Source organism: Lepidothrix coronata, unplaced genomic scaffold (assembly GCF_001604755.1).
Source record: "Lepidothrix coronata isolate B3197 unplaced genomic scaffold, Lepidothrix_coronata-1.0 Scaffold272, whole genome shotgun sequence".
NCBI classification, from domain to species: Eukaryota; Metazoa; Chordata; class Aves; order Passeriformes; family Pipridae; genus Lepidothrix; species Lepidothrix coronata.
The window spans coordinates 460770-471845 of record NW_016690452.1 but is presented as its reverse complement, the minus strand read 5'-3'; the positions used below and the strand labels follow the sequence as shown (position 1 = coordinate 471845).

The 11076-nt window shown below is 60.3% G+C and overlaps 1 protein-coding gene across 4 annotated transcripts in view; it reads right to left on the bottom strand.

The window, feature by feature from the left end:
- RASGRF1 (Ras protein specific guanine nucleotide releasing factor 1) overlaps positions 1-10724 on the bottom strand; it is a 32234-nt gene extending 21510 nt beyond the window's left edge. For 3 of the 4 annotated variants that reach the window (XM_017836251.1, XM_017836252.1, XM_017836253.1), the window contains exons 1-3: positions 10245-10724; positions 1517-1623; positions 497-644 (exon numbers count right to left, since the gene is read on the bottom strand). In XM_017836251.1, the coding sequence (XP_017691740.1) occupies positions 497-644; positions 1517-1623; positions 10245-10520 (531 nt within the window). In that variant the 5' untranslated portion in view covers positions 10521-10724. Of the gene's footprint in view, positions 1-496; positions 645-1516; positions 1624-5250; positions 5336-10244 lie in introns of those variants that run through there. The other variant, XM_017836254.1, reaches the window with a different exon arrangement.
- Positions 10725-11076: the final 352 nt, after the last annotated feature.

Sequence of the window (11076 nt, the reverse complement as noted above, 5' to 3'; positions counted from 1 at the left end):
GAAGTGTCCAAGGCCAGGCTGGAAGGGGCTTGGAGCAACCTGGGATAGTGGGAGGTGTCCCTGCCCATGGCAGGGGATGGAATGAGATGAGGTTTAAGGTCCCTTCCAGCCCAAACCATTCTGTGATTCTATGATATAGTGGCTGTTTTCCCCTCTCACAGGAGTCAAGGAGCAGCTCCCCAGCCCACTCCCCAGTGGTCCTTGCTGGAGTGAATCCTTCCCTTCCACAGCAGCTGTCCTGGCTCCAGGAAGCCCCCCGAGCCCCCCATTCACACCATGCTGGCACAGCACAGCCACAACCACTTGCTGCACCACTGCTGCAAGGAAAACCCCCAAGGGAGACAATGCTCCTCTTTGCAGTGAAGGGTCACCAAACAAGCAGAACCACACCAGCCAGGACACCCCCAGTGCCTGCCCACACAGGGACATCGCCCGCCCGCCCACGGGCCACGCCGGGAGCGTCGGCGCATCCACGGGGCCACCTCGGGTGCTTCACCTCGGCCTTGAGGCGCTCGATCTCGATCTCCCCGTCCTCGATCTGCTGCCGGAGTTGCTTGGCAACGGTCTTCTCTGTCTCCACGATCTGCAGGAGATGGAGGTACTTCTGCATCAGCGCCTCGTGCTCCGTCGCCAGGTTCCTGTAGCTGCAGCAGACACGGCCGTGAGCGTCTCAGCCCCGCGGATCCACAGCCACCCACAGCCCCGGGACGGGACCCCAACACCGGGGGCTGCACTTTGGCAAGGGGTCCTCCTTCCCAGCTGCCCACGTGCTGCTCTGGCCTCTTTGGATCAGGGAACCGCAAAGGGAAGAAACCAGGAGGCGGTTCCTGCAGCTGGGAACGCTGCTGCTCAGAAAGGACCGGTCTGGGGAGCACACAGGTTCCCCACGAGGGGCAAACAGGCAGGTCAACACAAAGCTCAGTGAAATTGTACGAGACAAAAGAAACCCCAAACAGCCATGGCCGAACCTCTGTCACCCACCACATCCCAAGAGAGAAGGACACATGTGGCACAAGCTCCTACATCCTACAGAGTCCTGGTCTCATCAGGGGCTGCAAAGGATGGTTTCTCCCATTCCATGCTCACAGCTCCCACATGATCCCACAGCTCGCTGCCAGCCCAGCACCCTCCTTCCCTGGAGAGGCACCAGCACTGTGCTGGCTCCTGACCCCTCTCCAGGACAGGTGGGCTGGGCCAGTGCTCCCACAGCACACAGACAGGAGCCTGAACAAACCCCCTCCTGGCCAGTTTGCTGTTCTGGGTGAATCCCTCACAGATGGGCTTGGAACCAGGCTGGGACAGGGAGCACCAGTGGCACGGGACTGAGGTGGGGATGGGGGGACAGCTGAACACAGCCCCCTGCTCGACATGAGGGTCCCCAACACAGGGCTGGGGGACAAAAGTGTTCTGCTGTGCCCACCAGCAGTGCCCAGCTCAGTGGCATCCTGCCCACAGCCCCCTGGGCACAGCTCCCCCCTCAGTCCCCCGTCCCCCCTGGGCGGGCACAGGGACATACCTGGCGTGAGCTATGGCTGCCACCCACTCGTCACAGTCCTTGGCATCCTCGGTCCTCAGCTCCAGGGTCTTCTGGTTCTCGTGGTTGAAGTTAACGGTGAAGTAGTGCTGGGGGGGCAGGCACAGGGTACAGTTACACCACACACAGGGCCCGCAGAAAGCGCTTCCTGACCTGCCACAGGTTGGTCCATTTAAAAAACACATTTGGAAACACCAGGAGCACAGCCAAGATGTGCTGCCCCCAGCATAGCCATGCCCCCACTGAGGACAGGGCTGGGAAACGCTCCAAGGGCAAATCCCACGGGGCAAAGATCCAGCTTCACGGAAACCTAAACCCACCCAACCCACCCAAGTGCAGGGGGCTGCAGTCCTGAGCCTGCAGCAGCCACCCTGGGGACCCTCAGCTGGGGAATGGGGCAGAGCAGCAAGGATGCTGAGCTGGACCTGCATCCCTGCCTGCATCCATAGATTAACCCTTGGACTCAGTGATCTTAGAGGGCTTTTCCAACCTTAGTGATTCTATAATCCTATGATCCCTGCCTGCATCCATAGGTCAATGGTTGGACTTTATGATCTTAGAGGCCTCTTCCAGCCCTGATGATTCCATGATTCCTGCCTGCATCCATATGTTAACGGTTGGACTTGACAGTCTTAGAGGTCTTTTCCAACCTTTTTCTTAATGATTCCATGATTCTATAACGCTTGCCTGCACCCCTGCCTGCATTTATAGGTTGATGGTTCAGTGTTCTTGGAGGTCTTTTTCAACCTTAATGATTCCTTGATCCCATGACCCCTGCCTGCTCCCTGCCCGCGCACCCAGGAGGTGCCGGGAGCAGAGCCCGGGTCCCTCATGTCACGCCCGGCCCGGGGGCTCGGGGGGGAGTGGCCACGGCACGGGGCTATTTTTAGCCTCCCTTGACATTTGCAGTGTTTGTGCTAATTGTGTGCGGTGCCGCCGCCGGGTTTGTGCTGCTCCTCTGCTTCCCTGCAGTCTCCAAGGAAACAGGTACCACGCTGCAGTGCCGGATACTGCCCGGAATAACTGGGCTAAACCAAACCCTCTGGAACGAGCTCATCCTGACATCATCTGCTCCTCCGTTGGGTTTAATGAAGGACCTGAATTCACAGCTATCTTGGAAAAAACCACCCAAGCCCAAGGTGCAGCAGCCTGGCATCCCCCCTGCCCCCAGGACGTGGGCAGCCGCAGACCCTCACGCGCCACGAAAACACTGATGTGTGCCACAACGCTCTTCCCTCCCCATCCCTGATCAGGCCCAGCAGTGCTGGGCAGAAGGGCCTCCAGATGGGCACAGAAGGCTCTGGGTGAGCCTGGGATGCTGGGGAGAGCCGGGGCACAGCCAGGCACTGCTCCCGGGCAGTGCCAGCACGGGCAGCACAGACAGACCCAGCACCCCCAGCACCGCACCCACCCAGGGCTCATGTCTCAGGATAACAGCCTGAGAAGCACCCTCGGAGCTCACCCAGCCCCCTGGGTCCTGCAGAGGAGGAGAGGGCAGCTGGGACCCTGTGCCGCCCAGGGGCACAGCAGAGCCCTCCTTCAGACACAGCTTTCGCCTCTGGGGGGCAACTGCTTGTTGCAGGGACCCACTGAAGATGTGGCTCCTTCACTTCTGCCCAGGATCCTTTAGGTGCAAGATCTCTTATTGCCAATTCTGTGGGCAAGCTTTCTCCTTATGGAGCCATTCCCATGGTAAAACACCATCATCCATCACCCACTCCTTCCCCAACCCGCTGTGCCCGGGCTGCCCAGAGCTCTGTGTCTGCCTGTGGGACACCCCCAGAGCTGCAGCAGCTCCCCAGCCCTTTGCTTTTCACCCCTTTTCCTCTCCCTCCCACCCCTAAAGACTTTTACTGACAACTGCTGGAAAATTAACCAGAATCTGCAGTCTCTGCACAGTGTGATTCCGTGCCCGCCTTTACACCCATCTCACATCCCTTCACTTGTAACTGCATCGAGAAGAGCTCATCAGGTTGGCAAGGCTGGAAATGCCCCACTTAAACAACAAGGTGTGGGTGAGCCCTTTCTCCACCCCAATGCCCCTGGCAGCTCCTGGTGCTGCAGGGACAAACCACCCCAACACCACAGTGTGCACATTCCCCACACCTGATCCACCAACACCAACAGCTGGTGCTCAGCCAGGTCCCCACAGGACCAGCAACACAGGGAGTCCCCAAAACTGGTCTCTGCCTGGCTAGAGAGGATGGGATGGCAAGCCCTGGGCTGCCCTTCCCAGGTGCTGCATGTGGATGATGCAGCATCCATGTGAGCTCCTGGGGTCCCGTGGGGATGACACAGCACCTGTTTGTGCTCCCGTGGGCGAGTGCACCCACTCAGAGCCCTGCACCCACAAGCAGGACCAAACAGCTCACCAGGTTAGAGCAGCCCAACCTTCCCCAGGGCCTGGGAGAGCACAAGACTGGGGGCTTGTCAGAGGTTAAAATAAGGGGTGCAGAACCCAGGGCAGGGATCAGGACAGGGAGCGGGGCAGGGATGTGGAGAGGGACCCTGCACAGGTGCCCACCCTGCCCCACTGCCCTCTTTGCCCACACCGGCACCCAAAGGTTTGGTCAGATAGTTCCTGGTTCATCCAATTTAAACCCGAAAACTCCGGAAGGTTTTTCCAATGGCATTTTCAGTGCTGTTGGCAGCAGAGCTGGATGATGAGGGGTGAAGGCCTCCCACCCCCACGGGGCTGCAGCCAGGACCCCTCAGTCCCCACCTCTGCTCCACCAGAGATCTAAAGCTGGCTCCCTCCAGCACACACTCCTCGTGCTGCTCCCGTTTATCCCCACACAATTACCAGGAAGTGCAGCGTGGTGGGAAGGAGGAAGTTATTTTATATTTGAATAATAAAACTCCCACCACCTTTTATCTACGCCCAAACGACGATCCCTCTCTGCCATCACGGTGACACATCACACCCGACAGCCCGGGAGCGCTTCCTGCCGCGCTCACGGGGCACAGACTGAGGACCAGGACCAGCCCCACGGACAGGACCAGACCCACATATGGGACCAGCACAGGACCAGCCACTCACAGCAGCACGAAGAGCTCTGGGAGCATCAGGATGAGCCCGTGGCTTCAGCATGGCCCCAGCACAGTGTCCCTGGGGCAGTTTGTGCTGCCCAGGGCAGGGCACGAGTTACCCACAGCATCCCTTTGCTTCTCCTCACACCCACTTTTTGCTCATTTCAGACCTCACCAACTCACAGCCCTGGGGACAAACCCCCCTCACCCCAGCCCTCTCCCTCTGCTCCTGCTAAAATAATCAGATGTGATTCCTTGAGGAAATCCCTCATTACAGGGTGTTTTCCAGCCTCCCCTGTTTCCGTGGAGCCTTCTGAGCCCCCACTGTGGGAGGCACATTGCTCTGGACCTGGGAGCTGTGGGATGCACAGCACTGCAGGATGCCCAGATACCCAAACCCCAAGGATTTCCTTCAAGAAGCCCCAGGAGACCCGGCAATTCTGCCCAAAATAATGATACAGGAACATTCCAGGTCACCAAGAGAAATGTTAAAGCACTCCAGGGGCACTCACAGCCCCAGGACCCCCCCAGGCAACCATCACCAGCTCCCCCCGGGCCACCCACAGCCCTGGGCCCTCCCTGCTCCAGGGGGGGTTATTACCAAGGCCCCTGATGTGCAGAAAGACTCAGAAATAAATCCTAATAATCTTTAAAATGATGCATTATTTCCAAAATAGAAAACCAACCTATTCCCAGAATTCTTTTAAATTTGGAGCGGGGCATTCTTCTGCCTGAATGACTTGCCAGGCCCCTCAGGATGTTATTCCCAGGAGTTGCTCTCCTTGCATCCCCACACTGGTGACTGCACATGTGATAGTGGGGGGACCACAAGAGAACCCCCCCAGCAACACCACTGTCACCTTTTACTTGTTTTATTGTGCCATCACAGGATTCTTTCCATCCCACAGGAATGCCCCCCATCATCCCTCTGGAACCGCCTACCCTCCATCCTCCCGGAGTGGGTAGATCCACGTCCGCCTGTTTGTGAAGCTGATGGTTATTCCAGCTGACACAAAGGGCAAAAGGAGGAGAATTTTCCTGCTCTGGATGGATGAGTCTAAAAATCCACAGCCAGCTATGGCAGCTCTTAACATCCCTGACCTACATACCATGTGCTTTGGGAAAACAGGACTTCGGAGTCGGATGCTCCAGCAGCTCATTTCCGTGCTGACAGTAAGAAAAAATATCCCAGAGGCTGCAATTTCCCTCCTTTGCTTCGGGCTGGGCTGTCAGGATGCTCGTAAATGGGTGCTAGAGGCAAGCATCACCTATGTGGAGCAGGCTCTGGAGTCACAGGCAGAAATATTTGTAGAAAAATTCAAATAAATCAAATTTTCCCTGATTTTAACCAGTGATCTGGCAGGCAGGCACACAGGAAACACCAGAACCAACACCATGAGCACATCTCCCCCCCCAAAAATCCCCACATGGCATTGCTTGCTACAGTAATTAATTAAAAAAACAACGTTCCCCCAAAGCTGCTGAATAGTTCAGGTTTAGTTCCACAAATTATGATTTATAGTCCCAAAAAAATCAGATTGCATGGCATTACGTTCAGGTAGAAGAATTCCCCCTGCCCCAGGTGGCTGATGCTCCTTTTTGGGGGTAGCCAGGTGAACCCCCACTCAGGGCCGGGCACGGCTGGATGCCTTGGAGAGCTGCCTGAGCATTCCCACTGCCAGGAACGGCTCCATCAGCAGGGCCTGGGGCTGGGCTCTGGGAGAGCCGGAGCTGCTGGGCTGGCAGGGGATACTGCAGATCCCCAAGGCACCCAAATTTCCCTGTCTCCACTCCCCTCCAGCACCCCCAGTGTCTTGGGGATGGGGGCCATGGGACAGGGTGCCCTCCATGCTCTGTGTGCTGCTGGGGCTGGGAAGAGCCACGGTTTTCCCATGCCCTCCTTGGCTCTACAGGAAAATGAGTAGGACTGGGTTTGGACACACTGCCAGGAGATGGGAGACAACTCTTTCCAGGATGTGTCAGTGGGAATTGTGTCCACAAGCCTTCTGCCATCCCGTGGGAACCACAGCCACACCACCCACCCCTTGCACGCTCACCTCAGCTTTGCATTGTGATGCAAAACACTTCCTGAGTCCTGCCTACCCCTGACAGCACAGACATAACCATGGCCCCTTCCCCAGATAGCACTCTGGAGATGGGGCAGGAAATGGCCATCCATGGGCTGTGTGTGCTCGGGAGCAGCCCTGGCCTGGGGGAACACAGCTCAGCACCCCAGAGCACAGAGCCTCGAGCCAAGGGGGCCACTGTCTGACTCAGCACCACACTGGCTCTGTCTGAGGGCTCCTGGTTAGGAACAATGAACAGCACTGGGATACAGGTCTGGAAACTGGCACAGCTGCCCAGGACAGTGGTGGAGTTCTCATCCCAGGAAGTCTTCAAAAGCCGTGGAGATGTGGCACTTGGGGACCTGGTTAGCGGTGGCCTTGGCAGTGCTTGGGGAACAGTTGGACTCAATAATCTCAGAGGGTTTTTCCAACCTTAGTGATTCTGTGACTCTAAATCCAGTTCCAGGCTGGATCCACGGAGCAAACCCAGCTGTGATTCCAGCTGCCCAACTGACACACGATGGAGAGTCCTCACCCGATGCTGGGGCCTTCCTGGTCCTCGAGGTTGGGGTCAGATTAACTCTGGACCTCACACCTGCTCAGCTCTTCCTCCAGGATCTCACCTGGCTGTGCCCCCTCCCTCCCGGGGCACCCCCATCCTGCCCACCCCCAGCACACACACGTGGACGTGGCCACGTGAAAGCACCTCCCGGCATTGTCACCCTCGGGGGCTGGGGACAGCAGGGCTGGGGGTGGCACGGCCCAGACACCACAGCAGGGTAAAAGGGGGTCACCCTCCCGCTCAGCCCAGCACCACTGGCATCACCACCCTAAGCAGCTGGATCCCAGATGCCCACGCCAAGGGGCCACGCTGGCCCATCCCACAGACCCTTCCCCTGGCCACAGCCTGGCCTCACCCAGCAATAAAATATCTTCCACGTCCAACTGGTTGGAAGGAAAATTCATTTGTGGAAAAATGAACCGTAGCAAAAGCAGTAAACTAAGTTTCCAGAGGCAGCAAATCTCTCTTTGTTGTTCCAGTTTTCCAAATGTCTTTGCTGCCCTATTCTCACATGTACCCATGCTAAAAGTCACCATGTTCCATGGAAAAAATCCCCCCAAAGCACATTATGTGCACTTTAAAAGCGAGGGTTTGAAAGCCCCACCCCTTAAAATTTCTCCTTTGCAGTGAATTTGGAACCTTTCAGGCTCTACTCCAGCAAGGAAGGAATCCAAACCTGGAGCTCCTCTGCTGCAGGGAACGCTGTCCTCAGAGCTCCAGCTGGAACTGCCCGGGTAGATACATACCCTCAAAACACAATTAATGGGGATCACAGGCAGTGCTAGAAATTTCCTCAGCACCTTCCCTTCACGGGATGCTGGGCACAGCTGGGTACCAGGTGAGGTGGAAGGCAGGGCTTTCCCTGGAGTGAGGAACATGGACCCTTCCTGGAGCGCAGCCGGCCCCGGGTACCACCCGCTCCTCCCGCCCGGCCAGGCTGCAGATCTGCACCATCAATATTCACTGCTTATCTCATCCCTGGGCCATTAATTAGCTTGCAGAGCAGTGGGCATCCAGAGCTCCCGCGCTTCCAGTTACATTTGGCCTAAGGAATTAAACAGAATTACGAGCCAGGAGCCAAACCACAGCAAATTCACGTGGAGCAGCAGCCGGGGAAATATTTGGCATGGCAGGAGCTCCCTCTGACAGCAGCCCCTCGTTTAGAGCAAGGATCAACCCTGCAAGTGCATTTTGAACTGGAAAGGGGATGTGATATCCTCCCCAAAGTGTTTGCATTGTGGAAAATTCCTCCTGCACAAACACGAGGAGTCAAAGCCTTGATTCCGAGCTTGATTTCAACCTGGCCAGGAAGCTCGACTGCAACCTGTCTGGCAAACTTGATGGACGCCAAACCAGGAACCCACAACATCTGTTACTGAAGGGACAGCAGTGACAGCCACAGCAGTGTGACCCCCTGGCAGCCGCAGCCCCCGAGGTGCCACACACCAGGGCTGCTCCGGTGCACGTGCTGGGCTGTGAGGAGCCTCAGCTGGGCAAAGCACAGGGAAACATTCCCGCGCTCCCAGCCAGGACGGAGGGAGGGAACGTGCCAGGGAGCAGTGGTGCCTGGCTCTCATGGCAGGGCTTTCCAAGTGCCAGGAAGAGCCAGAATTAAGGGGCTGATTTCCTCACAGGCTGACCCGTGCCCCAGGGTGCCCGGTGGGTGCCCATGGGTCCCCTCCTGCAGTCTGCCAGCAGTGCTCCCACTGCCTCTCCGGAGCCTGCTTAGGCAGGAATTATGCAAGACCTGCAGAGCTGGACCCAAAACACACGGTGCCTCCCGCACGTGCCCAGCCCGGGCTGGCAGTGCCGTGACCCTCTGGCTGCTGCCAGAGAAGGGCTCCCGGTGCCACCGTGCCACGGGCACCCACGGGGCACGTGGCCACGCTCCACACACCACGGTCAGGAGATGAATCCAGCTGGCTCCTGTCCACGCTAATGAGACTGGAGGTGTTTTTGGAAGCAATGGCCGGGGATTTGCCCCCCAGGCTGGAAGCCAGCCGTTCTCCCCCCTGTCTGGCTCCATCCCATCCCTCCTAGCTGCTCCAGCGCATCCCAGCTCCAGCAAACACCCCCAGACAAACACGCTGGGGGCTGCCAGCATCCACAACACGCTGCTCCAGGACACTTTGCCCACCTGAGAAAGGTGCAGCTTGGGGGGGGAACCCACCCCGGGGCCCGTTGGGGGCTGTGGTCTCCACGGCTGAGTCCCCAGCAGCCTTGGGGTTGGGGGAGGGATCCAGATTCTCCCAGGGCCTCGCCAAGGCTTTGGTGTTTCCGCGCTGATCACCCGCAGACATCAGCATTGGCAAAGGGCACTGCAGAGCAGCGCCAGCACGGGGGCATGGGGGCTTGGGGGACCCCACTCCACTTCTCCCCTTGCCCAGGGAAGGGATAGAGGCACAAACTGCTCACGTGGGGAGTAGGAACAGGGTGAAATCTGTCTAAAAACAAGGCCCTGCGCCCCCCCGCGCTGAGCACCGCACACCCTTCGCCAGGCTGCCCACCCCGCGGGGCCGGGGGGGAGTTGTCCCTCAGCCCCCGGCAAACCACGGGGGACACACGGGGAGCGGGAAACAGTGAAGCCGCGTGGCTGAACCGCGACGTGGCTGGAGCCGCCCCCCGGGAGCCCCAGGGTCCCCCCGCCCGCCCGGGCCGCTGCCCCGAACCCCGCCGGGCCGGGGGGTCACGCCGCGGACTCGCGGGGGGCGCGGGGGCTCTGCAGCGCCACGAGCGGCCGCCGGGGGGCGCCCCGCGCCGCAGCCCCGCGCTAATTACCGGCAGTTAATTAGCCGAGAGCTGGAGGTGGATGGGAGGGGGTGTGGGGGTGCTCCCGACAGAGCCCGACACCCCCACAGCGGACCCACCCGCTGCCCTGGCACTGCAGCCCCCGGGAGCATTCCCCCTCCGCAGCACAGCCCGGCCTCATCCTCACCCCCGCCCCGGTCACGCGTGGGGCAGGTCCCGGGCGACAGAAGCCCCGGGATGCGAGGCCTGGACCACCGCGGGGCATCCCCCCCTTCCCCTCCGCGGGGCCCCCCGTATCGCCCACCTGCTTCTCCAGGGAGTCCTTGGCCGAGAGGGGGGGCTTGGGAGAGGGCGCGCGGTCGCAGACGCAGCCCTCGAGCAGGTAGAGCCCCGAGGGCCGGGAGCTGGAGTCGGTCTCGAAGTAGAAGAGCATGTTCTGGAGCAGCGCGAACCACTTGGTGTGCCATTTCGTGTTGTCGGCGCTCCGCTTGCTCAGGTACCCGCGCCGGGCCCCGTCCTTCTTCGCCAGCAGCCCCAGGTGGGCGACGTGCCCGTCATTGAGCCGCATCCCCTTCTGCATCCTGCCGGCACCGCGCTCACATGGCCCCCGCCGCGGGCGGGGCCGCGCCGAGCCGCCCCCGCCGCCCCCGCAGACCCCGCGGTCCCCGCAGACCCCGCGGACCCCGCAGCATCAGTGGCCCCCGCTGCCCCCGGGGAGCTGCCGGGCGCTCATCCCGCGGCCCGGCCCCGCTGAGCTCCCCCGGCTGTGCCGGCGAGCGCCGCGTCCCGCACCCGCCGCGCGGAGCCGCGGACGGGCGGGGCGAGTGACGGCGGCGGCACCGGGGACCGTCAGCGCCGAGCGGAGCCGCGCCGAGCTGAGCGGAGCCGCGGCCCTCCTTCCCTGCCTCCTTCCCTGCCTCCTTCCCTGCCTCCCGCGCTGCCGCCGGCTGCGGGGGTGGTCGCGCCGCGTTGCGCTCGCCGGGGCCGCCCCCGGGCCGCGGGATGCCGGGGCCGCCGCCAGCACCGTCAGCGCCGTCAGCACCGTCAGCACCGCCACCGCTCCGCTCTCACCGCAAGGGAACCCCGGACCGAGAGAGACCCCCGGGCTCGCAGGACCCCGGGCACGCAGGATCCCC